Genomic DNA, 24,463 nt, shown 5'->3' with positions numbered 1-24,463 from the left:
GAATTCATCGAAAGCGTCGTCCGAGAAGGACATGTTTGCGCGTATACGGCAGATAAGCGTCACAGGAGCGCGGCAATATCAATTGAGATACTTGACAGCCATAGCCAGGTTTCAAGCGCAGGGGCTGGTGACAATGAGGCTGAATTCAAGAGGGGATGGATTGGAAGGGAAGTCAAGTTCTCCACAGCAACGGCGCGCCTTTCTCCCCTTCCGTAACGCGTCGAGGGCGGACTGAGACTGAGACTGAGACCAACTCTGAGCCACCACATGGCCGTTGAGAGCGCACCGACCACCCAGATGGAGAGCAAGCAAAGCGCCTTGCTTTTGACTTCTTCTCCTCTGCACCAAATCCAGCCAGGATGGCTGCCGCGACCTCAAATGGCTATGGCGATCCTTCGTCATCGTCTTCAGCATCCACCCTGCCACCTCTGCCCTCAGCAGCCGTCCTCTCGCACGACCATCCGGACCTGCGCTCTCCTACCTTCTCCCCTTCGAACCTCCTCTGCTCGCTCCTCCCAAACTCCATCTCAGGGATCGCGACACAGCTCACAGCATACGACGAGGACATCTCCGCTGAGCTGCAGGCAGTTGTAGATGCAGAGTATCGCGACTTTGTTGACCTTGCGTCAAGATTAGCGGGGGAACGGCAGAGGATAGACCGGCTAGCCAATTGGGCTGATGGGGCAGGGCAAGAGGGGCTGGAAGGTGTTAGAGAACGGGTCGACATGGAGAGGGAGCATGTTGAGCTAGCGCAGCTTGAAGTCGAGGACCTCATTCACTCCAGGCAACACGCAGAAGAGAGGAAGCGTCATCTCCAGCTGCTGCTTGCCTACTCTGACGCTCTTCATCGTCTTGAGTCGCTCCTGGCCATTGAGCCTCCTTCAGAGACCGGAGCGGCAAGGTCACCACAGGAGAGGCGAAGAAGCAGCGCAGCAACCCTCTCTGGCTACTTTGCTGCTGGCTCAAGCCGAGACGAAGAAGACGACGAGGACGGCGACATCGATGTTCTTGCAGCCGCGGAGAGCGAGAGTGAAGATGACGACAGCTCGGAAGAAGAGGAAGACGAGGCTCCGGAACCTGGCCGGATCAATGGAGCGTCTGGCCCGAATGGCAGGCCCAGTTCTAATCAGCAGCCGCTGCGCTCGCAAGGACAAGTTTCGCCGTCTTCACCACGGGCATTCGACCTTCCCACGAGAATATTTCGCGCCAAGTCATCGTGGGAGAGCCTTAGCTTCCTCAAGTCTGCCGCCTTATCCATCGCTGTTGCCGAGAGCAACTTGGACGACGATGCGTCTTTGAAGCTGCTTCCTTTCCTTCAAGCGCATCAGGAGCGAGTTGCGGCCGTTGAGCACTCCATCAAGGCCGACCTACGCGAGCTGCTGGCTCGCCTGCTGACGCCGGGCTCTCTACTCGTCCACTCTACTACGTTAGTAGGCTCGGCGATGCAGCTTGACGACCTGCAGCGCTGGAGCCAGGTTCCTTCAAGTCTGTCCGTAGACGAGAAGCGCTCTCGACAGCTTGAAGAGAGTACTTTATGGCTTTATCTCGTCTTCGACACCTGGATCAGGATTAGCGAGACGACAGAGGTTGGCATTTCTGAGATTCAGGACTTTGTCCGGCAAAAGACGATACGAGCGTGGGCACAGGTGCACATTCGACCAGAAGCACTGGGAAGCGATATGTCCGCAGATCCAAGCCAGGCAGACGATACCTCGGAGCTCCGTTCTCTGCTTCTTCACAGCTCCTCCCACCAAGCTCCCATCGCTCCTCTTTTCGACCGTGCGATCCGCTATCTTTACAGTCTACGAGATCTTACGCTCGCGCTAGAGCAGTACTCCGCCCGCTCCCCTCATTCTCTGCGACCTCTCGACACAATCTACTGGCCAGAGCTAGCCACAGCCATCACCGAGCGACTAGGACACCACCTTTTCTTCGTTGGTCGCCTCGAGGAGTTCCATCGCAACTACGAGACGACCCAACGCTTCCTCGAATCGGTGGAGCGACTTGCTCCGTCGCGGAGAGCAGCAGCCGCATGGCGCTCCTCGGCGGCGTACGCGAGCTTCAACAAACGATGGCAACTCAGCGTCTACTTCCAGATGCGGTTCCGAGAGATTGTATCGGCCTACGAAGGAGAACTTGCGGGATCATCCGCAGCAGCGACCTCTGGCTCGAGCGTGGCTATTCGCGTGCCGCAGCTCAAGGCTACCCAGGCTGCCGTGGAGGCCTTCGTGGCGCCCTGGAGGGAGGGTTGCCATTTGACTCCGCTCGTGGCCCGGCAGTGGAGGTTGAGCTTGATGATTGTTAGTCGCTACCATGCATGGTTGGAGGAGCAACTTCCTGGCGGAACGCGAGCAGGGTCATCGGCAGCGGCCCGGCATCTTGAGGCGGACTCTCAACAGCCGCGAAGTAGCCTCGATGGTGCTGGTAGACCCGGTGCAGCTACACCGGCGCCAGACCATGCCGAGTCGTATGCGCAAGATGAGAAAACGCTCAGAACGCTCGTCATTCTCGTCGCTGATGCCCTCTGGTTCCAGGCGGAGGTTGCGAGACGGTTCGAGTCGGCTGTCCTGCCCTGCCTCCCTACGGCACAGCCTGGCTCACAAGAGCTTGCCGACATCAGCACAGAAATGCGCAGCGCCCTCACCTCAACCTTTCCTTTCACCTCGACCCTGCTCCTACCAATCAGCACCCGTCTCACCTCCATCCTCAAGTCTCGCTGTGCCGAGCCGCTTCGTCTCGTCCGCTCAGTCTCCTCAACCTCGTACCGCAGCTCGGGTTCGAGCACGCCGAACGACTCCTCAACTGCAGCAGTCGAGCCAAGCTACTTTGTACCCCAGATCTTGCGCTCCTTGCGCCACTTCTTGGGCAAGGGAGACAGACAAGACGAGAAGTTCCTTACTGCCGCCACGCTCGTTGACGAGGGGATCAAGACGGGCTGGGCGACGAGCGTGGTAGAAGACGTGGCTGTGAGGTATGCTGCGAGCTTGACGCAGATGATTCAGAATTATGAGTCGCTGCGAAGACTGAAGCGCGGGACAGGCGCTGGAGGCGGAGGAGGGGGATTTGGTGGGCTGGCGAGCTCACTACTCGGGAGGGGAAAACAGCAGCCGCAGAGCACAGCAGGTGATGCGGGGAGAGACGTAGAGGGGGAGAGGATGCATGCCCAGTTGAGGGCAGACGTGGATCGTTTGGAGCTGGATGTCAAAGAGTTGGAGCAGGTAGGTGTGAAGGTGGATCTGGAGGCGAGCGAGGCGTGGAAGGGGTTGAGAGAGGTTGTGAAGGAGCAAAGATGAGGGAGAAACAGCATGCAATTGATGCCCTGCCCTGCGCAGTATCGAACACCGCGAGTCTGGGCGCTGTCAGTTTGTCGATCTGAAGATCTCTATTAGGCGCAACTCATAGACAAAATGAGTGAGAAGGAAGGGATGGTAGAACATCAAGGATCGTCCAAGTCATCGTCTCGTCTCACCACTCGAATTCGCTGTGACGATCGAGATGGAGAGGAGCGTGGTCAGCAGTCTCCTTCCTCAAATCGCCCTTAGGGGTCTTGGCGACTCACGTGTTGCACCTCGTAAAAAGGTAGTCCCTCCCATCAATGTTTGCCACTCCATCGCGTAGCACGCACTTCCACCTGTTCCTGACCCGGTTCACCTTCTCGTAGAGACAAAGCACTGTGTCTCCATCGTGTCCCTCGAGCCCCGCTTCGCCCTCCGCTTCCTCGTCCGAGTCGTCGAGGTCGCTGCCGATCTCGTCGCTGTTGCTTTCAGGCTGCTTGCGCTTCTCGCCTGCACGAGAGGCTTGCGAGGCGGATGGGCCTGCTTCTTCGCCCTCTGCGCCGCCAGCTCCGTTGGCATCGCGCTCCTCAGCCCCATTGGCCTCACCGCTTCGACTGCCAGAGGCCGCATCCGAGCTGCCGTCGGTCCTGGCTGCCTTGTTGGACGTGGAAGTCGAGGCCGAGGGCTCAGCGGAGGGCTCACCATCCGCACCTTCCTTCTTGACGATGCCGTCTTTGTTGTCCGCAGCTGCATCGCCTCCAGAGCCAGAGCCGGATGGTTGGTCCTTCTGCTGCTGCTTGCGAGATTGACGCGGGACGACGGGTGCGCCTTCGAAGTCAGTCACGCCTGTGGCTACCAGGCGAGCTTCCCAGGACTGCGGGTGCGAGGCAAGGGAAGGCGTGAGTAGGCGGCTGGGAGTATCTCTCCACAGCATGATCTGCTCTCGCTCACCCTCTGCAGCTCCTCAAGCACCTCCTTCTCAATGCCCATCTCTTCGAAGTCCTGCCTCACGTTGGCAATCACATCGTCGATGACGGCGCGGTAGGTGCCAGACTGAGCGCAGACGCATCACGCAATGGCAAGCGAGGGCGGGGGGATGTCAGTATCGATGGTGCGCGAGAGCATTCACCGCTACCGCGATGCTCACGACGACCTTGTTGCTCATAGCGAGAGCGAGACGACGTCGTGAGGATCCTTGATTGGATGCTCAGCAGCCTGAAGCCAGCGATTCGCCGTCTGCTGCTGTTGAAGCGCAGGCGCGCCCTTGCTGGCTGGCTGGGCGGGCAGAGTAGACAACGCCAGACCGATCGTATCGAACAAGACTGGACGAGGAAGGTCAGACGGTTAGCAGAGAGAGTTCTACGCCGCCGACGAGGAGCGAATGGACATTGGGATCGGACGACAAGATGTCTCGACCTTGGGATCCAATACTGCCTCCGCCTCCATCTCCGCCCGGCCAGTCGAAAGCTGCCACGCGAGCGATGGTCATTGCTCGAGGCGACCTATCAGCTACCTCTACTGGTACGCGTCGCATGGTCAGCCAAGTCTCGAAGGCAACTGAGTCGGCATGATCGATAGCGATAGGACGTCTTCAAGTGTCGACATGGGGAGGAGACACGAGACATGAGATGGGCAAGGCTGGGCAAACTGGCGGACAGCAACCCGACCTGCCCCCTTCCCTTCCCATGGCGTCGGGTCCTGCTTTTTCTCCTTCTTGGCTGGTCTGCCGCTCCCTTCGTGACCCGCTTGTGCTCTCTTGTAGTCATCATTTTTTAGCCAACTCTACTCAATGAAAGAGCGGCATATCATCATCTCGTCGTGCTGCTGGATGAGAACCTCACCATCATTTCCTCGCTAAGCACTTGCCCCGGCCATCCCTGTCCCTTTGCGCTTGCTCGCAGCACCATCGGTGGGGTCAGCGCTCTCGGTCTACCTACTCGACGCTGCATATCAGGCGCCGACAATTCTAGCTGTGTGTTGGCGAGCCTGTGTATAGGCGCTACGGACGCGAAAGCACTTCGTCTGGCCCGCACAAGTGGGCGACATGGCTGCCAGAACGAGGTTGGGGCACGCGAACAATAATGCTGAAGGTAGATGGCAGGGACAGCGATATCGAGGGCGTTGAGAAATGGGAGGGGAAGAGCACCATGGAGAGAGAGAAAAAATGTCAGCGATGACGTCTGGTCACTGCAAGTCTGAGCGAGATTAGCGGTGCGGGCCGCTCTGACTCGTCGTGGCTGTGCGAAGGCGCTCGTGATGATCACATGTTGATTAACGTACATACACAGAGGAAGAGGTTGGGATCTCGACATCACAGCATCGTGGGATGGATGTGTCCTGAATCGTTCAGCCGCGAAGCCATGGGCTGAGAAGCCGCTCGATAATGTCGACGACCGCACGGATAGTTAGATTCAGTTGCTACCGAGCGAGGACCGAGGTCCACCGCCCATTTGGCTGCTTTTGCCTACATCGTCCCGTCGTACACTGCGTGGGTTGAGCGCTGGTGCAGACTCTTATAGAGGCAGAGTGAGAAGGGGGAGGGGAAATGAAATGAGGGTCCGCAAAGGTGGTAGGGGGGCAGGGGAGGAGGAGGGGAGGATGGGAGGGCAAGGGCGACTGGGCACACTGCTGTTGGCGTGAATGCTGCCTAGCAGTTAGGCGTCTCTCTTTGATCATGGCATTCTTGCTGACACCTATCGATCCCGGAGTGTCTCGATGAAGATGGTGTTGGGAACAAGGCTCAACGTAGCGCAGCTTTTCTCGAGAACATCTCTCTCTCTCAGCCCTCTCTGTCCGCTCGACTTTTTCGTTGGCCTCCGCGTGCGTTGCGTGTGCGTGCGCGCTGCTCGCTCGCCCTGCCCCGCCCCATGAGCCCATCCGCCAATGGACACCGGCGCAGTGCCGGGTGTCGCGGGCTCAGGCCACATTCAACCTCCATTCAGCCGGCGCTCGTGCTCGTGGGCTAAGCAGCAGGAAGAACTGGCTGGCCACTCGAGAGTGCTGCGACGTGGCCTCGAAGCCGTACTCCTTTTTGCTTCTCCTCACCACTACCAACTACCTCTCTACACAAAATGGCACAGAACTACAAGGTTGCTGATATCTCCCTCGCCGCCTTCGGTCGCAAGGAGATCGAGATCGCCGAGGTGAGTTGGCTTGGCTACGGTGCACAGGCTACGTTTTGGAGCGATATGCTACGTGGGATACGAGCTGATCCACCTTGACCTCCCCGCTTCGAATCACCGCAGGGCGAGATGCCCGGTCTCATGGCCCTCCGCCAGAAGTACGGCAAGGACCAGCCCCTCAAGGGTGCTCGCATCGCCGGATGCCTGCACATGACCATCCAGACGGCCGTCTTGATCGAGACGCTCACTGCTCTCGGTGCCCAGGTCACCTGGTCGTCGTGCAACATCTTCTCGACCCAGGACCACGCCGCTGCTGCCATTGCCGCTACCGGTGTCCCCGTCTTTGCCTGGAAGGGCGAGACCGAGGACGAGTACAACTGGTGCATTGACCAGACGCTCAAGGCCTTCCCCGACGGAAAGCCCCTCAACATGATCCTCGACGACGGAGGAGACCTCACCTGGCTCGTCCACCAGAAGCACCCCGAGCTCCTCGAGGGCATCAAGGGTGTTTCCGAGGAGACGACCACCGGTGTCCACCACCTCTACACCGCCATGAAGCGCGGCACCCTCAAGCTTCCCGCTATCAACGTCAACGACTCGGTCACCAAGTCCAAGTTCGACAACTACTACGGCTGCCGTGAGTCTCTCGTCGACGGCATCAAGCGCGCCACCGACGTCATGCTTGGCGGCAAGGTCGCCATCGTCGCCGGTTTCGGTGACGTCGGCAAGGGATGCGCCGAGTCCCTCCGTGGCTACGGCTGCCGTGTCATTGTCACCGAGATCGACCCCATCAACGCTCTCCAGGCCGCCATGGCTGGCTACGAGGTCAACACCATGGACGATGCCTGCAGCCAGGCCGACATCTTTGTCACCACCACCGGCTGCCGTGACATCATCACCGGCAAGCACTTCTCGGCCATGCGCGACGACGCCGTTGTCTGCAACATTGGTCACTTCGACATCGAGATTGACGTTGCTTGGCTCAAGCAGAACGCCAAGTCCGTCGTCAACATCAAGCCCCAGGTCGACCGCTTCGAGATGCCCAACGGCAACCACGTCATCCTCCTTGCTGAGGGTCGTCTCGTCAACCTGGGATGTGCTACGGGCCACCCTTCGTTCATTATGAGCGCCTCCTTCTCGAACCAGACGCTCGCTCGTGAGTATTTCAATGCCTCGCGGTCGATGGTGCCATACCTTTGCTGACCAAACTCTACCCAACCGCACAGAAATCGAGCTCTGGAAGAACAACGACGACAAGAAGTACGCCCACGGCAAGGTCTACATGCTGCCCAAGCGCCTCGACGAGGAGGTGAGCCAGAGACGCTTCAGGCATACATCGCCCACTCCGCTGACGACTATCCCCTTTTCTTCGCACAGGTTGCTGCTGCCCACCTCGCCCGTCTCAACGTTCGCCTGACTCAGCTCACGGACGTCCAGAGCGACTACCTCGACCTCCCCAAGAACGGCCCCTTCAAGCAGGACCACTACCGCTACTAAGCGGACGGCTTGGAGCTGCGGCGCAGTTGTTCCGCAGCGCCGTGAGCGGAACTTCTTCGCTTGTGGCCTGTGTCTCTCGCTGTCATCTTAGTCTTTACCCTCTCTATTGCTCTGTCATCCTCTCTTATCCCTTGACATCATGCCGTGGGTAGCCTCGATTGCTTCAACCGTGATCGAGCGCGATCCCCTCCCCTCCCTCTCCTCTCTACCCCCCTTAGATTCCATCATACACTAGCACTTTCAACACCGTGTACAATAGCAAAATATCATCTGATTCCCTTCTATGCGCCCAGCTCCTGTCATCTGCTTTCGCCTGTCATGTTCTCGCCCTCTCCGAATGACGAGGGGTGAGGAGGTCAATGAACGCACTAGTTTTCGGATGGCGGCCCGTGCGCAGGCGGGATGTGGGGTACGGGCACTTCTTCACCTCGCTCACCAAAGGAACAGCGTAAGCTCAAGGTATCCAATTCGTCCAGGCAAAGCAGCGTCAAGAATGTACAATACAGCAGAGCAGCGACTCAGCGTCCACGCAACGGCATCAAACTTGCGTCGCAGCCTTGGCGTCCCCCTCTCCCGCCAGCGACATGCCCGCCGCCCTGCCCGAGAAGATGCAACCGCCCAAGAACGTTCTTCGAGGGTGTAAATGAAGCAATTCGGGAGCATAGATGTCAGTAGACTGGTCACAAAGCATTGCGGGAAGCTTATGCGGCCCTGTACTCACCCCTCCAGAGCGTTGAGTCCGTGAACGCCCCCGCCTCCGAACCCAGCCACCTCTCCCGCGGCATAAAGCCCAGGTAGCACAGTTCCATCTTCCTTCATCACCTGACTCTCCAGATTCGTCTGAATGCCACCCAGCGTCTTGCGTGTGATCAGGTTGAGCCTGATCGCGATCAACGGCCCCCACTTGGGATCCCCAATCTTGTGCGGCTTGCAGCATCGGACGTCTCCTTTGTACGACTTGGCATTGCGGATCAGCATGACCTGTGTGTCCTTCGAGTAAGGGTGATCCATCTGCGCATCTCTCGTCTCCAACTCCTCGCGAATCTGCTCCAGCTCCACCTCAGGCCCACGCCCGTCGCGTTTGACAATCTTGTTCATACCCTCGACCAGAGACTCAACATTGTCTGCCGTGACCCAGTCCTCGCCCTTCTGCTGGAAGTCGTGAATGTGCTGCGAGCCCCAGATGACGCGCTTAAGTACGCCGACGAGGGACTTTGAGGTGAAGTCTGCATTCTGCTCCGAGCCGGACAATGCAAATTCCTTCAATGCAATGCTCTTGTTGAGGATGAGCCAGGTGTGGTCATACCCCGTCGAACAAATGTAGCGAAGCGTGCTGAGCGTGTCTGCCGAAGGGAAGCAGGGAGGAGGGAGGCGTTTGCCCTTTGCGTCTAGCCACAGGGAGGACGGGCCTGTGATGACACGAATGCCGTGGTTGGGCCAGATGGAGTTCCAATTCTTCAAGCCCTCGGTGTAGTGCCACATGCGGTCGTTGTTGACAGTGCGAGCCCCGGCCTTCTCTGAGATGGAGATCATGCGGCCATCAACGTGAGCGGGCACGCCAACGACCCAGTGCTCGGGCGTGTAGTTGTGAAAGCGCTCCTTAGGCCAGAGCTTCTTGACCAAGGGGACGTTGCCGCCGATACCACCTGACGAAACCAAGACTGCACGACCCGTAATCTCAAAGTCGCCCACCGCCTTGCGAGAAGATTGCACGCCGCGGTCAAGATGGTCCGATGGCTCAAGGACGATGCCTGCCACGCCTACAGCTCGACCTGCGGAGTCAAGGCTGATAGCATCGACTTGGTGGCGCCATCTGAATTCCACCAGGCCCTTCTTTTGCGCCTCGAGTACTGGATCGGCGAAAGCCTTGACAATGGCAGGTCCCGTGCCCCACGTCAAGTGGAAACGGGGCACCGAGTTGCCATGGCCCGTAGCCACAGACGCTCCGCGCTCCGCCCAACCGGTAGTAGGCAGATACCCCACTCCTAAATCACGCAGATACTGCCTCTTCGGACCCGCCGCGAACTCCAAGTAGGCATCTGCCCACTTCTTTGCCCAGAAGTCCTCGTCATCCAAGCGATCCCACTGCGCACTGTTGTACCAGTCTCTGCGTGCGAGTTCGAGCGAGTCGCGAATACCGAATCGGCGTTGCTCGACCGAGTCAACGAGGAATATGCCGCCGAGGGACCAAAACGCTTGGCCGCCTAGATTGGCCGAATTCTCTTGCTCGACGAAGATGACTTTCTGCCCTGCCTTTGTGATCTCGTAGGCTGCGACGAGGCCCGCGAGACCGGCGCCAACGATGATGACGGGCTCGCGTGAGGCTGCATCGCCGTTGATTAGAGTAGATGTTGAGCCATTTGCGTGGCCATTGAGCGATGTCATGGCGGTAATGATAGCGATGGAAGAGGAGCAGTGGCAACCAAGGTCGCCTCCCGGCTCATGCGCTACATAGCCGCCTCCCCCCTGCCCGCCTGACCTTCCCCGCCTTTGCCGGAGGCCGAGTGTCAGAGGTCCGTGCTCGTCTCGACGAGCTCGACTGGACGCAACAGGCGGACCAACAAATGGATGACCCTCGAGCTCGGCGTCGAGTGTTGCGCTGCCCGTCCATCAATTCATGCCAACAACGAAAGCCAGCTTCATCCCTGCACTCAGCCAACAGAGACAGCGACAACAGCAAGATGAAGAGGCGGCGAGAACTCGAGCTGACTCGGTCAACGAGAAGTTGAATCGCTCGCGCTTGGCGGCGAGGCAGCGACGCGATCCTCTTTGCCACTCTTCCACAACATCCTCCTCAGCATCCTTGCCTCGCTCGAACATCTCCCCAACATACATCACGTCCTCGTCATCGTCATCTCCGCACGTCGGACTCAAGTTCCTCTCAGCCACTGAAGCCAAACAACTTGACACAGAAGAGGAAGCCCGTGCCCGCGCCATTCGTAGAATGTATGCTGGACCAGCCCCACCACAAAGCTGGCAGGGATCAGGCCCACCATCAGCCTCGACATCTAACAACTCCCTCTCGCAATCTGCTTCCCTCTCTCAATCGCTACCCATCACGATTCCGCCTCATGCCATTGCCACAATCGAGCAGGAAGCAGCAGCTCGCAACCCAGACATGCGCTCCTTGGTCATGTCCTGCCGCGAGAGAGACCGCCAGGTCATTGCACCTTGGCAATCGACACGACCATCATGGACTACCAGACCCACTGTACCGTCCCTCCGCATGATCACTGCAGCATACCTCGTCGATCTGCTACACCACGCTCCATCTTCTACGGGCTCGTCACCTCCAACCAACCCTGAGACCCGCCAAGCAGCCGCACAAGCTCGCAGAAATATCAAAGATCTGCCCAAGCACCTCAAGCTCACCATCATGGCGGCAGGAGGCAGCGTATGCCGCTCTTTGCACCCACTCGAGCGCTCTCAGGATGAGACGTGGTCCCCACGGCGCCACGATCTTTCGACCATTGTGTGCCTCTGGCCGGGCTCGGCCGCTCACTTCGAGCAAGTTGGCACGCTCGACCCTACACGCCACTCCAGCCGCATCGAACCCGAAGAAGCACAAGTAGACGATGACTGGGAGGAGGTCGCCATGGTTGCCGACCGAGAGTGTAACGACAGCCTCGCAGACCAGGCCATAGTCGATCTAGCATTCTCCTCCCTCCCCTCAACATCAGCCCGCGCTCTCCTCAATCCTGGAGGTGCTATCAACCCACACATCCGCAGCCTGAACCTCGCAAGCATGAAGTTATCCGACGACTTCCTCTTCCACGTCATTCAGCACGGCTTTCCGAATCTCGAAGAGCTCTGCCTGGCCCGTTGCACACCATCGCGAGAGATTCCCCGCCCTGATCGCCACGCTGCTGGTAGGCTTCGACGCTTCTGGACGACGTGCACCAAGATCAAGCTGTTGGACCTGAGCCACGTTACACCCACCCTGGCTCTCCTCTTCTCAGATGGCTTGCACGCTGCTGCCCACGCGACGTCGTCTGGCCAGCCACGACCCCGACTCGCACAGGACCTCCAGGACGTCTTGGTCAAGGGAGCCTTTACTTCGGAGATGGGCGCGAGATACGAGAAGACCAGTAGCTGGCGTGAGCGCTGCGCTGGCGCAAAGATCTACAGCGTGTCCTCTAGCACCAGCATTGGAGACATTAGCCTCAATGACTGCAGCCCCTCTAGCGCCCGTCTGCGGGAGTACGACCCGGCCCGTCTTCGCGAACTGGAAGCAGCTCGCGGCATCCGAGTCCCCTACTGGGTCTCAGCGCACCACGTAGAGTGGGCCATGGTCCATCTGCCGCGCCCAGTAGGTCACACCATCCTAGGAAGCCTCACAGACGCCAAGGACGAGTCGAGGGCAGACGAAGAGGCCATGCATCAAACAGGCTGGCACGGGAAAGTGCGAGTCAGGATTCTCCCAATGGCAATGCTGCCTATACATTCGCCGGACCTCTACCGACAATTCTCGGAGAAGGGGGAGGACCATGTGAGTACGGGCCAACTCTTCTTGGTCACAATGAGGAACTACTTTGGGAATCAGGTCGATTTGTGGATTTGAGCATGGACTACCCACGGGATCGTTGCTTCTTCTTCTTCTTTTCTCTAGCATCAACTGTACAATCATCTAAGCATCCTTTCATCTACTCTGTACAAAGACTTTGCGCTCCAATCGTCATCATCTAATCTATGCTTGCCCATGTCCCCTCTACTTGCTTGGCCGCCCGCACTCATCGTTCCAAAGACGCCAAGCCTCCTTCCACTCGAGGCTCTCTTCCTCTTCCGCGCTCGTAGGACCCCAGCGATCGCGGAAGACATCGTACCCGCCGCCGATGAGGATCGAGTGCACCCAGTAGGCCGTCCGTGACCATACGAGGGAGAGGTGGTGCGAGTGGGACGAGGAACTGGGGCTCAGCAGGTAGAGCTGCGAGATTCGCCAGAGAGTGCGTTGTGCCTCGTCGACGTGGAGAGCGGGGCATTGCGTGAGGGCGATGACGGGAGGAGCCGTATCGTCCGGCCCTCGTATTGTCAGCTTCTCCTGCGTTGCGCAGACGAGCTCTCCGCCCTCCTCCTCCTCCCCGTCGTCCGCCACTCGCTCCCACTCTCCCTTCAACACTGCATTGACGCTCTGGAGTGAGCGCAAGTAGTATCGCAGCGCCAACCCCAGCTTCCTCTCACAAACAGCGTGCCTCGCGATTCGCTCAAGCGTCTCCCTCATCTCAGGGCGAAGCTTGCCTCTCCTCTCTCCCCCGTACGTGTCCATTAATTCCGCTTCCAACTCCTGCAGCGACTCCCTCACCTCCTCGTGCTTCTCGCGATCCTGCTCTGCCATCCCTTCCATAACGCCGTTGGCGGTATGTCGCAGTAATGCGTCGCTTCTGCTGAAGATGGCGGGCGCCCTCACAGCAAAGAGCTTTCTCCTTTCCCCTAGCCTTTCCATCCCATCGCCTCTGTCCAAGTCGCAAAGCGCACACCTACACACGAATCCATGCTTCTTCAACGTGTCCTGCCTCGCCGCATAGTCCACGCCACCGCGGACGTACTCGTGGCCGATCTCTTCTCCTTCGCGCAGGTCGCGCAGTGCACGTGTGATGACCACATCGCCTAGGAAGACGGAGGACACGTTGGGTAGGCAGGAGTGGTTGAGGATCGCAGGGAGCGGATGCGGTTGAGTGGAGCGAGAGAAGGCCGACGGGGGATCCAGGGACAGTTTGCGGTGTAGGGCTGGCGGTAGCAGGGAGGAGCGAGAGGCGTTGGCGTGCGCTGATTTGCTGCCACTTCCCTTTTCGTCGCCTTCGTCGCCCTGCCTCCTGACCGTGCCAGGCCCAAAAGCGTTATGCCTGAGCACCTCGTCCACGTACAGCGCGTTGATCCCACCTCTTGGCCCCATCCTATCCTGATCCAGCCCATCCCACGGCTGCTCCATCGGCGCTCTAGCCTTCTCAAATCTTTCGGCTTCTACCCACCTACTATCCTTCATCTTGGGTCCAGCAGTCAGGCCCAAAATCTCCTGCGTCAACTCCGGCCGATCGATCATCAGATGGATGAGCTTGCTCGTTGCAAGCACCTGCGTCGTCGTACTGATCACCCCATTCTCAAAGTCGCACCTGAGCACAGGACAATGATGCTCCAGCTCTTTGTCAGATGGGTAGCTCGATCCTCGAGATTTTGCCATGAGCAGAGGAGTGCCAGCCGGCACCGGCCGTGTGGTGACGAGACCGCGCCCGGCGTTGGGTATTTGAGCTACGCGGAGCGAAGGAGAGAGCCAGTCTGCCAGGTCTATGCGTGGGCTCGGGGAGGAGAGGTGGGAGAAGTAGACTGAAGAGACCGTAGAGCCGTCCGTGTCGTCTGGGCCGTGAAGGGCTTCGCGGCCCCGGAGGGAGGCTGCTTGGAGCTTGTCAGCACAGGAGAGGCCAGCTGCTCTGTATGCCGAGACGGCTTGCTCCCATGCGCTCATGCTGTACAAGACATCACCGCGCAGCTCGTGATAGCGAGAAGGATCGTGTTGCGCGAGGTCGAGGATGGATGAGGCTGCTTGTAGCTCTCGCCAGGCGGCGCCCGGTCTGTCGGTACCGAGTAGCACTTCTACGCTGGACAGTATTGAATCTGAAGAAGCAGGCTTGCGACTGTCAGAGTTGCTGCTTCGCTCGCCAAGAGCTCGTCGTGATTGCGGGCCGTCTTGAAGCCACACAGCTCGCGACTGAGGGCCACTTGAGGAGCTGGCGATATCTGCTGATTTTGGCTCTTCGGAGGCTGCTCCTTTCGCTTTCTTGTTCCTTCCAGCAGGCGGTTTCGATGGTTCGACGGGCCACTCCAAGCCTTTCAGCAAAGCATGGCCCTCGTCCAAGACGATCACATCAGTAGGCGTGTCGACTCGAATGCCCATACCACCTGACGAGCCGGCCGCTCTCAATGAGTGGTGAGGACTGAGGTAGGGCTCTTTCAACGCGAGAAGCGTTCCCTCCGGCAGTGATTGCGAAGCTGCAACGCTAGACAGGCTGGGGTCTGGGGTGAAGTGGCTGATAGAGATGGGCAGCGAAAAGCCCAGTGGCTGCGGTAGCGTGACAAGGAAGGTGGCGCCGACATAGATTGCAACAGTGCTGGCCACTCGAGCTACCATGTAGTGTCCGTCCAGGCGGCCGCCAACGAGAACTTGGTCTTTACGCTCGACCGGCTTGAGATCCGCCAGCTCGAGCTCGGATGAGAAGCTGGGTCCGCCGCTGAAGGTGACGCGAGGTCTGTAGCCCCCGTAGAGGTTATCGAGCTTCTCTGTCTGCCGCAGCAGGGAGTCATGCCGGAGCTTTAGGAAGTGCAGCGGGGTTCCTTTGGCGGGCAAAGGGGTAGGAGCCTGCCGCTGGTTCTCCTCGGCCTCATATGCGCTACGCATCTTGGCCACCTCCTTGCGGAATGAGCGGATCATCTCAACTACGCCGTCCTCGATGAGCTCTCGGTCGATGCCCAGACCAGCAGCACCTGCATCCTCCGATGTCCCATCGTTGTCCGGGTCGTACGAGCCCAGGCTGAGGACTCTGGCCAGGTCACGCGACTCCTTCTCCTCTTCCTCAGGGCTTGACGGCGAGGCTAGCAACTGCAGGAGCTGTGATGGGCTTGGCGGGAGAAGTGAAAGGGCCCGCAATGAGGTGAGGAGAGCGTCCATGGTGGAGCAAGAAGCTCTCTGATCGACCTGACGATCTGTCCCTGGTGCCTAGAGGTCAAATGTGACTTTGCGAAGAATTGCAAGTCAAAATTGTGCGGGCGAGGGCAGGGCAACACGGAAGCAGCGGCTGAGTGGACGGACGGCGAAATGAGCCAGAGGGACAAAGCGCGTTTCGAGTTGCGGCTTGCTTCAACACTACTCCGTCACCACCTCCGCCCACGCACCGCCATCTTCTCCTCGCTGGTATGTACGACAGATGAGGAGCAATCGCCCAGCAGGGCAAGCTGCAAGCGGCGCCATCACTACCCCTTCGTCCTCGGCATCAGCGTCGCGGCGGTCACCGGCAGCATCCCGCTCACAGCCACCAAGGCGTGCAGCTACAGCCTTCCCAACGCGATTCGATGGCCAAGATGACAGGCCACGTCACGCTGTACAAGGTGCTGCTGGCACAGATGATGCTCGAGCAGCTTCATCGCGACCAAGCCGCGTCAGCCGTATGAAGACGAGGGCAGACAGCAAGCCGCCGCCCAAAAAGCGAAAGGGAGCGAGAAGCGAGGCAGAGGAGCCTGCTCCTGCACCCAAGGCTGCGAGACTCAATGTCACTACAGCTGCGCCGCCCGCTGAGCCCCAGAGGAACGCTACTGGTCGAGAACTCGCTGTTCAAGCTAGCCGCCGGCCTATAGCCTCGACGAGATCAACTGCAGCCGCAGGTCCTCCGTTGGATAGGTTGCGGCGACCCCAGGAACACCAGCTGCCAGCATCAGCCCCCGCCTCTACGAGCGGCACAGGAAGCTCGAATCGGACAAGCGGACATAGTCGCAGTGACCCCATCTCAACAGGCTCAGATCAACCTTCGTGGAGTAGAAGGAAGCCAACGCCGCCTCAATACAGGGGTCGAGGTGATGCAAGCACATCTGCCGCTCACGTCCTGGGCCTTCAACCTGGCGAGAAGGAGGCGCCAGCCGCAGAAGCTCCGCCACGATTTCGAGAAGCTCAGCGAAGGGCGCATACCAGGATCTTGGCACCAGAAACACCTTCAAATCCGCCTCGCGCTGCCGCCCAAGCAGATCAAGAGCGGCAAGACGAATGGCGGCCGACTACCGCCGCGCGGACACGAGCGCACACCACAGACCTGAGCTCGCCAAGACCAACAACCGCTAAGCGGCTTGGCATGGGCGCCAATGGTCAGACGAGGAGGTACGGTAGCACGGCAAGGTGTTCCCGGGTGCGAGGAGCGTTGGGCGCCATGAGACTAGTCGACCCGCATGTAGCTGAAGAAGGAGGAGCAGAGGACGATCCAGAGGCAGCTGCCATGCAGCCTTCAAGACCCAGCGTCACGGGGGATCAAGGCGCGGGTCCACTGGATGAGGGCCCAATGGAGCTCGCCGACGAGCAACATTCATCGCGTCGGCCGCAGCAGGAGAACGGAGGCTCACCAAAGTCTACCACCCAGCGCGAGGCGGTTAGGACAGCCGATGCTGCTGTTCCAGCTGCTCATCCCAGAGCAGAAGACGGCATTTCCTCCGAAGAGCCGCCCTCAGGATCACCAGCGCACGCTGCAGATCATTCTTCTCCCTCGATCGCGATCGCCTCGACCTCCTTCAATCGCCGCTTCATTGTCACCGTGGAGCGCTGGAAATTGGGTCGCAACGGTGCGCGCTCAGATCTAGACCAGGAACAAGAAAATGAGGAGCATCAAGAGGACGAGGACTCGGTCTCATCTTCCATCGAGGCTCATGATGCTGCTGCACAGATCGATCGCGTCCTTTCGGCTGCTGATGATGAGTATCGCAGACAACGAGACCAAGAGGAGCAGGAGGTCAGCAACACCGCAGACGAGCGGCAGAGGCGCTCTGTGACTGAAATGGATGAGGGCAAGCTCATACCCGTTCAGGCAAAGGTCTATCGCTGCATCCCTCAGCAAGGTCTCGCTGTCAGAACCTGCACGTACCGCCTGCGGGGAGTAGCTCCTCCCAGCCGAGACGCGGTGGTGCGCTGGATGAGGAGATGGGGCATCGGCGACGAGGCAGATGGGACGGACGAGAGATGATCAATTCACCGTACTATATCTGCTTAGCACGCTCATGCTTGCTGGGGAAAGATTCATGACCCCTCGATACCCTGTATACTAGCCTCGCTCATAACATTATTCGCGACTGCTCACACACGAACTTCGATGCTCTATCAGACCGCTGTCTCGATTACCGGCTCCGTCGCTCTTACATCTCAGGCATCATGCCTCCCTCACCCGCGTCCTCCATGTTCTGCATCTGCGGTCCACCTCCTCCTGCCTCTCCCCTCTTTCTCCTCGCGCTAACCACATCGTCCACCCTCAAGAGCAAACTGGCAGACTCCACAGCAGTCTTGAGCGTCTGCATCTTGACGGCCGCCGACTCCCACAGCCCGTACTCGTCCATGTCGACCACCACTCCCTTTTCGCCGTCGATACCAAAGGTCTTCTCGCCATTCGCGTGCTTGGCGCGCAGCTGCGTGAGCAACTTGATGGCCGATGAGGAACCGCAATTCTGGATCAGGGTGCGGGGGATCACCTCCATTGCCTCGGCAACCGCACGGACGGCGCCGACCTCGATGCCTTCCATTGACTTGGCGAGGTTGGAAAGACCGACACTGATTGCCATTTCTGTTGCTCCTCCTCCTGGCGCGAGAAGAGGGTTGAAGACTACATTCCTCGCGACGGCCATTGCGTCGGCCAAGTTGCGGTCTACCTCGTTGAGGATGTCCTTTGAAGGGCCGCGCAGGAGAATAGTGCAGGCTTTGGGCTCTTTGCACTTCTCGAGGAAGGTAAAGTACTCGTCGCCCAGCTTCTCGACGTGGAAGAGACCGCACTTGGTCCCTACGTCCGCCTCACGCAGGTCGTCGACCCTGTTGACGATGGTGGCGCCCGTAGCACGAGCGATACGGTTGTTGTCTGACTTGCGAACGCGACGAATCGCCGTGACATTTGCCTTCATGAGGAAGTGCTGCGCCAGGTCTGACACGCCCTTCTCGGTGAAGACGAGGTCGGGCTTGAATTCCAGCACCTTGTTGCACAGCTGCTTGATCTGGTCTTCCTCGATCTCCAAAATGCGGTTCCAGTCCTCCTCCTTTGTGATCTCGATGTTCGTCTGCGACTCTCCCTTCTTGTACTCCAGCGGGCAGTCCAGAAGGAGGATACGTGGGTTCTCAATGCGACGACGCATCTTCGGGTGGGTGACGTCCTTGTTGAGCATGACGCCGTCAAGGACAGTAGACGACTCAATCTCGCCACCAGGCACCTTCTCAACACGGGCGTAGCGCTTCAGGTCTACTGTGCGGGCGCCAGCTGCGGTTCCTGCGCTCGAGCCGGCGTTGGCTCCGTCCATGGTGGCTACGGTCCTTACTGCCTTCAACGCGAGCGCGCACATCTGGTCGCTCCAGCGCGAGACGAACTTGGTGCCAATAGATGTCTTGATGAGAGCAAGCATCTCTTTTTCGTCGTCGACGTTGACGGGCTTGGAGACGGACTCGATGATAGTGAGGGCCTCGGCGAGGGCCTTTTTGAATGCAGAGATGATGACGACTGGGTGAATACCGCGCTCGAGGCAAGGCAGCGACTGGGCGAGAATCTCTCCCGCAAGAATGATGACACTCGTTGTGCCGTCTCCGACCTCCTCATCCTGCGTGCGACTGAGCTCGATCATGCTCTTTGCGGCTGGGTGAGCCACCTCGATTTCTCGCAGGATGGCGTTGCCGTCATTGGTGAGGAGAATGCCACCCATGGGATCGAGGATCATCTTGAGCATTGCCTTGGGACCAAGACATGTTCGAATGACGTCGGAGACGGTCTGCGTGGTTGAGTGCCAAGGACAAGAATATCAGCATATAGAGACGAGGCTGGTCGAGAAGATGTCCATCTGCTGCGCAGTCTCACTTTTGCCGCCGAGATGTTGCTCAGTTGAGCCTTGCGTCCACTCTGCCTTTCGGGCGCAGAGTTCATGACAAAGACGGGCTGTTGTCCTGCCATGGCTGCAAGACTATCAAACAGAAGGGGTGATGGCGGAGGTGATGGTGCGAAGCAGAGAGAAGCACACTTCTCGAGCGCGAGCCACTTCAAAGTCGGACCGTCTTGACGTCCGTCTTCCGTCCGCGAAGCAGCGCCGCCTCCTTCCTTCACCGTCACGACTGGCTCACGTGGCAAACAATGGCAGCTCAACATGAAGGAAATATGATCATGTCGTTGCAATGACACGGGACTAGCATACATTGAGCATCAATCTTCCTTGCATTCAGCGCCTACTTCTTCTTGCCCTTCCCTTTGCCTGCCGCCGGCGCCGCCTGCGCTGCTCGACCAGCAGGCTTCTTCTCCTCCGCCGGCGCAGCTGGTGCTCTGAAAGGCTCCCCTTCGAGGATCGTGTTGACCTGATCCAGAAACCTCTGCCTCGTATTGGGCGTCAATTCCGAATTAAAGCTCAGCGCATGGCTCGCATTCGCCTCCCAGTCCTCCTCGTCCAGCTCCGTCGCGCCAACGTTGCTCGAAAGGAAGCGCGAGTAGTCCCCGCCTCTGCGCTCAAGATAAAGCTGCTTGCGACGGGCCTTGATCTCGTCGCTCAGTGGTTGCGATCCTTTACCCTCCGTCGCTCCTGTAGCTCGTAGAGCCTCATCCCTCTCAAACTCAACGCCGTACCTGGTGCCCGGCTGCCCTACCAAAGGGCCCTTCAGCCTGCCCGGTTGAAGACGAAGATGCAATGACCTCTCTGCCCACTGCAAGCTCGTTTGATTCGATGCACCAGGTCCAATGGCAATGTTCGGGCTACGGCTGCCGGCCTTCTCCGCTGAAGAAGGCAAGGGAGACGAGATTGGGTAGTCGTCGGCCATGGGCACCGCGTCTCGGTGCAGCGGAGAGTTCCAATTCGTCTTGGGACGCTGGTAGTTGGTGGTGAGCTGAACATCGCGAGAAGATACCCTCGAGCGCATTTGTGACGGCGGGAGAGGGGCACGATTCTGCTTCGTTGGCTTGCGTTGCGCTTTTCTGATGTCTGTAGAGGAAGAGGACGACGACGACGACGATGTTGACGCCAGTCTGACTGCTGGTGATGGCGACACCGCGGGGGCGGATGTGGTGGCGCACTGTGACACAACTCTTTGCACAGCTGCGACTCGAGGCGCCATCTTGCTTGTTCAGTGAGAAGATGTGACGGCGGGTAACGAGGTTCAGGATCGAAAGGCTCTCTCCCCTCAGCTTCGAGTCCCTCGCCCTGCTCTTCCCGCTCCTCCGCTCCGTCACGTGGCTTGCTCAGCCAACGGCAGCGCCAAATAGGGATGGCCTGAGCGCTCGAGTGCAAACCTGACGCAGCCTCACGCCGTCGTCGTTACCTCGTTATCCATTGCGACATCTATCATCTAGCGACGCCCATTGCAGCCATGGCCTCTCGCGACGACGACGAGTCGAGGCCTCTCCTCGGCGACGATGCATCACGGGAGCAGCAGCAGCAGCAGCCGTGGTACAAGAGAGCAGCTGCATCCATGACCGCCGCTCTGGGGCCACTCGCCGAACCAGAGAAGCTCAACATCACCGAGAGACTTTTACTCGCCGTCGCAGTCATCTTCCTGCTCCTCGCTGCCATCTTCATTGGCCTCTTTGCTGGAGCACAGAGCCGCCTCAATGAAGGTACCCGTCCAGGAGGCCCCCTTCCTCCTCACGACGGCGACGGCAATCACGGCGGGGGCGACGGTCAAGTCTGCCAATCCAAGGACTGCGTTCTGACTTCCGCGTACATCCTACAGAGCATCGACGACACCGTCAGCCCGTGTGACGACTTTTACCGCTTCGCCGTTGGATCGTGGCTTGGTGCTCCTGAGCATCAGATCCCCGCCGATGCTGGCTCTTATGGGGCAGGAGCAGCAGTCACTGAGCGCAACTCTCGAATCATCCGTGATATCATTCAGAAGGCACCCACCAAGGAAGAAGCAGAGGCCTTGCACGCACTAGGTCACCTCTCTGACGAGGAAGCTGCCGATAATGCCAACCTTGCTAAGCTCAAGACGTATTACGACTCGTGCGTTGACACTAGAGCTCAGGACAAGGCTGGCGCCAAGCCTCTAATGGACATTGTCAATCACATTCGATCGCTCCTCTACCCCAAGCATTTCAATGTCGAAGACGCGCGCGAGCCTCTTTTCGTTGCTCAGGGCGGCCATCACACCGGCCCTCTGCCTCGACCACCGGGAGCGCCTACTCCACTGCCGCCTGGAAAGACGCCCGGTCGCGCACCGCAGCCTCACCCTCCCTCTCGCGAGCCAGGTCCTCCCCCCTCTCGTGGACCTCGACAGCAGCACCTCACCAATATGATCGGCTGGGCCCACTCGCGTGGCATCCCCGCTCTGTGGGACCTCGTCATCGACGGCGACCCGATCCGTGACCCAACCCAGGGCACCATCTATCTCTCGCCCGGTGGCCTTGGCCTACCAGACAAGGAGTACTACGAGGACAAGAGAGAGATCAAGTTTTACCGCAACGTAGTAGCGCAAGCTTTGTCAGCGGTCGCTGATGAGGACCATCACAAGCACGAGGACGGTACAGTCACCTTCCGCAAGAGCCACAAGCGCCTTGCACGCGCCGTCGTCGATCTTGAGCGCGAGATCGCCCGCTTCACGCCGGACGGCGACGTCCTCGCCGACCCCGTCGCGACCTACAACCCCGTCTCTGTCAACAAGCTCGAGCACTATCTCGACTCGGTCAACTGGCCAGACTACTTCTCTTCCTTGATGGTCCGCGTCCCACAAAAGGTCATTGTAACTGCTCCCGACACCTTCAAGCGAATGAGCGAGCTCGTCTCTCGCACACACGACGACGTCATTGAGGCCTACTTGATCTGGACAGCTGTGCGCACTTTCGGCCTCGACTTGGGACCAAATGTGCCACTTCGAGCCCCGGCAGACGCCCTCTCTCGACGAGCGAAGGGCGTGGCCCCCGATGCGAAAGAGGACAGGGAAAAGGTCTGTCTTGGTGCCCTTGACGAGGCGCTCGGTTTCATGGCTGGCCGCTACTTCGTCCGTGCAGCATTCCCACCCGCAGCGAGGGACAAGGCGAAGTCCATCATCGAGTCGATCATCTCGGCTTTCAAGGCTCGCCTGCCAGAGCTCGACTGGCTCGACGCTGAGACGCGCAAGGCTGCAGAGGTGAAAGCGGACAATGTCTTTGTCAAAGTGGGCTGGCCAGACTCGCCTAACACGACGGATGCTGCAGCAATCCAGCGTTACTATTCAAATCTGGATGTCAAGGGCGGGGACTACTTTGGTAACCAGCTGCGCAGCTCTACTCTGTCCACTCGTCGCTACGTCAACCAAGCGAGCAGGAAACTTGACCCCTTGCGATGGGACATGACTGCTCAGGAGGTCAATGCCTACTTCAACCCGACGGAGAACACCATCGTCTTTCCGGCGGGCATCCTTCAGCCACCTTACTTCGACTACCGCTGGCCCGCATACCTGCAATATGGCGCCTTCGGCGTGGTCTCGGGGCACGAGCTTTCCCACTCATTTGACCCCACGGGGAGACTGTACGATGAGAAGGGCTACCTGCGCGACTGGTGGACGAACACAACGGCCAAGGAGTTCAAGAAGAGGCAGGACTGCTTGGAGCAGCAGTACGGCAATCTGACGCTGGATGATGGTGCTGGTCATAAGCTGCCACTTAACCCCAAGCTGACCATTGGAGAGGACGTGGCCGACGCGGGTGGTATGGCTCAGAGCTTCCGGGCGTGGCAGACGCTCCTCTCCAGCAAGGATGATTCGGTAAACAACCAGCTCCTGCCCGGTCTCGAGGGCTACACGCGCGAGCAGCTCTTCTTCATTGCCTACGCAATCAGCTATGCGCGCAACCTCCGTCCAGAGGAAGCGCTGCGTCGCATTAGGACAGACCCGCATTCCCCTAATCCGTTTAGGACGAACGCGGTCGTGAGAAATTTTGAGCCGTTTTACGAGGCGTGGGGGTGCGCGAAGGGAGATGCGATGTTCACGCCCGAGGAGGAGCGATGTCACATCTGGTAAGCTATGGGCGAGAGTGTTTGTCTATTTGCTCTGTGTGGAAAATACGATCCGTGATGCCATCTACTCATGCTTGCTTGGTGAGATAGTCGCGAAGCTGGTCCAGGGCTTTGTAACGGTGAGAGAGCTGCGGCGGTGATGAGGAAGAGGCCGGCACCATCAGAGGCCATCATGGGCAACAGACACGGATTCTTGCCCGTACGCACCTTGTTCTTCTCATCGCTGTCCATCTCAGCATACGTCTTTCCCGTACCTTCAACCTCCATGCACGGATCCCACCCAAATCTGTTCTGACCCCTCGGCTCCACCAATCGTCCCTCTGTCTTCCCCTCGAAGACAATCGGCTCAGCTTCCGCGCTCTCGCAGTATGCAAATGTACAGACAGCCGTAGCCTTCTTGTCCTCGAAGCCCGCCAGGAGCAGGTGCAGACGGTCTACACCCAGTTGCCCGAGGAAGTCTTTGATGTAAGGTCCGGGCAGCCCACCGAGGGCAGAGAAGCAGAGAGCCGTATCCTCCGTGATGACGGGCCCATTCAGCTGGCGAGCAGCCGAGCGACACTTGGCTTTTGCGACGTCAATCGTTGTACCCTGCACTTCGGGGACATCGAGGGCTTTATTCGTGAGGGTGAAGGGGAAGTCGGGCGTCTTCCTGCGAGGATGGGCGCAAGAGGCTCAGCTGCGAGCGAAAAGATGGTTTGCGAGGGTCCTGCAAGCTCACTGAAGGATCTGCTGCACTTCTCTCAGCTTATTCGCATTGCCTGTGACAAAGACGAGCTGCTTGCGTGCTGCCATGATTGTGTGGTGAGAGGTGAAGGCGACAGGGAAGAAAGGATGGAATTCATTCAAGGTGGCCTGAGCGTGGACTGACTCGCATCTCGATGCGCCAAA

At 59.0% G+C, this 24,463-nt stretch overlaps 11 protein-coding genes across 11 annotated transcripts; 5 read left to right on the top strand and 6 right to left on the bottom strand.

Moving 5' to 3' along the window:
• The first annotated feature begins 344 nt into the window (after window positions 1-344).
• Window positions 345-3,484, top strand: BDZ90DRAFT_229826 (COG2-domain-containing protein). The gene has a single exon (XM_025505229.1). It carries the CDS (start codon window positions 360-362, stop codon window positions 3,291-3,293), a length of 2,934 nt encoding a protein of 977 aa, XP_025365442.1. The 5' UTR covers window positions 345-359; the 3' UTR covers window positions 3,294-3,484.
• Window positions 3,425-4,440, bottom strand: BDZ90DRAFT_229825 (TFIIA-domain-containing protein; the record flags this gene model as incomplete). Its single annotated transcript, XM_025505228.1, has 4 exons — window positions 3,425-3,481; window positions 3,556-4,149; window positions 4,227-4,328; window positions 4,423-4,440. 3 exons carry the CDS (start codon window positions 4,438-4,440, stop codon window positions 3,556-3,558), a joined length of 714 nt encoding a protein of 237 aa, XP_025365441.1. The 3' UTR covers window positions 3,425-3,481.
• Window positions 4,441-6,346: 1,906 nt separating this feature from the next.
• On the top strand, window positions 6,347-8,106 carry BDZ90DRAFT_277254 (S-adenosyl-L-homocysteine hydrolase; the record flags this gene model as incomplete). The annotated part of the gene is made up of 4 exons (XM_025508989.1): window positions 6,347-6,418; window positions 6,521-7,553; window positions 7,624-7,706; window positions 7,775-8,106. 4 exons carry the CDS (start codon window positions 6,347-6,349, stop codon window positions 7,892-7,894), a joined length of 1,308 nt encoding a protein of 435 aa, XP_025365440.1. The 3' UTR covers window positions 7,895-8,106.
• A 274-nt stretch (window positions 8,107-8,380) lies between these two features.
• On the bottom strand, window positions 8,381-10,279 carry BDZ90DRAFT_277253 (FAD binding domain-containing protein; the record flags this gene model as incomplete). The annotated part of the gene is made up of 2 exons (XM_025508988.1): window positions 8,381-8,523; window positions 8,616-10,279. 2 exons carry the CDS (start codon window positions 10,277-10,279, stop codon window positions 8,433-8,435), a joined length of 1,755 nt encoding a protein of 584 aa, XP_025365439.1. The 3' UTR covers window positions 8,381-8,432.
• A 188-nt stretch (window positions 10,280-10,467) lies between these two features.
• On the top strand, window positions 10,468-12,608 carry BDZ90DRAFT_229823 (hypothetical protein). Its single transcript, XM_025505227.1, has one exon. It carries the CDS (start codon window positions 10,839-10,841, stop codon window positions 12,453-12,455), a length of 1,617 nt encoding a protein of 538 aa, XP_025365438.1. The 5' UTR covers window positions 10,468-10,838; the 3' UTR covers window positions 12,456-12,608.
• On the bottom strand, window positions 12,419-15,628 carry BDZ90DRAFT_229822 (hypothetical protein). Its single transcript, XM_025505226.1, has one exon. It carries the CDS (start codon window positions 15,549-15,551, stop codon window positions 12,603-12,605), a length of 2,949 nt encoding a protein of 982 aa, XP_025365437.1. The 5' UTR covers window positions 15,552-15,628; the 3' UTR covers window positions 12,419-12,602.
• A 179-nt stretch (window positions 15,629-15,807) lies between these two features.
• On the top strand, window positions 15,808-17,601 carry BDZ90DRAFT_257879 (hypothetical protein; the record flags this gene model as incomplete). The annotated part of the gene is made up of 1 exon (XM_025508009.1): window positions 15,808-17,601. The coding sequence occupies one exon, from the start codon at window positions 15,808-15,810 to the stop codon at window positions 17,599-17,601; it is 1,794 nt and encodes a 597-aa protein (XP_025365436.1).
• Window positions 17,595-19,596, bottom strand: BDZ90DRAFT_248461 (putative CCT3-chaperonin of the TCP1 ring complex). Its single transcript, XM_025507625.1, has 2 exons — window positions 19,462-19,596; window positions 17,595-19,375 (listed from the first exon to the last, which is right to left on the bottom strand). The coding sequence occupies exons 1-2, from the start codon at window positions 19,552-19,554 to the stop codon at window positions 17,771-17,773; spliced, it is 1,698 nt and encodes a 565-aa protein (XP_025365435.1). The 5' UTR covers window positions 19,555-19,596; the 3' UTR covers window positions 17,595-17,770.
• A 150-nt stretch (window positions 19,597-19,746) lies between these two features.
• BDZ90DRAFT_229821 (hypothetical protein) lies at window positions 19,747-20,746 on the bottom strand. The gene has a single exon (XM_025505225.1). The coding sequence runs from the start codon at window positions 20,697-20,699 to the stop codon at window positions 19,824-19,826; it is 876 nt and encodes a 291-aa protein (XP_025365434.1). The 5' UTR covers window positions 20,700-20,746; the 3' UTR covers window positions 19,747-19,823.
• Window positions 20,747-20,964: 218 nt separating this feature from the next.
• Window positions 20,965-23,867, top strand: BDZ90DRAFT_229820 (zincin). Its single transcript, XM_025505224.1, has 2 exons — window positions 20,965-23,703; window positions 23,783-23,867. The coding sequence occupies exon 1, from the start codon at window positions 21,054-21,056 to the stop codon at window positions 23,577-23,579; it is 2,526 nt and encodes an 841-aa protein (XP_025365433.1). The 5' UTR covers window positions 20,965-21,053; the 3' UTR covers window positions 23,580-23,703; window positions 23,783-23,867.
• On the bottom strand, window positions 23,644-24,367 carry BDZ90DRAFT_215401 (Maf/Ham1; the record flags this gene model as incomplete). Its single annotated transcript, XM_025504227.1, has 3 exons — window positions 23,644-23,703; window positions 23,783-24,224; window positions 24,294-24,367. The coding sequence occupies 3 exons, from the start codon at window positions 24,365-24,367 to the stop codon at window positions 23,644-23,646; spliced, it is 576 nt and encodes a 191-aa protein (XP_025365432.1).
• Window positions 24,368-24,463: the final 96 nt, after the last annotated feature.

Source organism: Jaminaea rosea (assembly GCF_003144245.1).
Source record: "Jaminaea rosea strain MCA 5214 unplaced genomic scaffold BDZ90scaffold_1, whole genome shotgun sequence".
NCBI classification, from domain to species: domain Eukaryota; kingdom Fungi; phylum Basidiomycota; class Exobasidiomycetes; order Microstromatales; genus Jaminaea; species Jaminaea rosea.
This window is presented reverse-complemented; position numbering and strand designations above follow the sequence as displayed.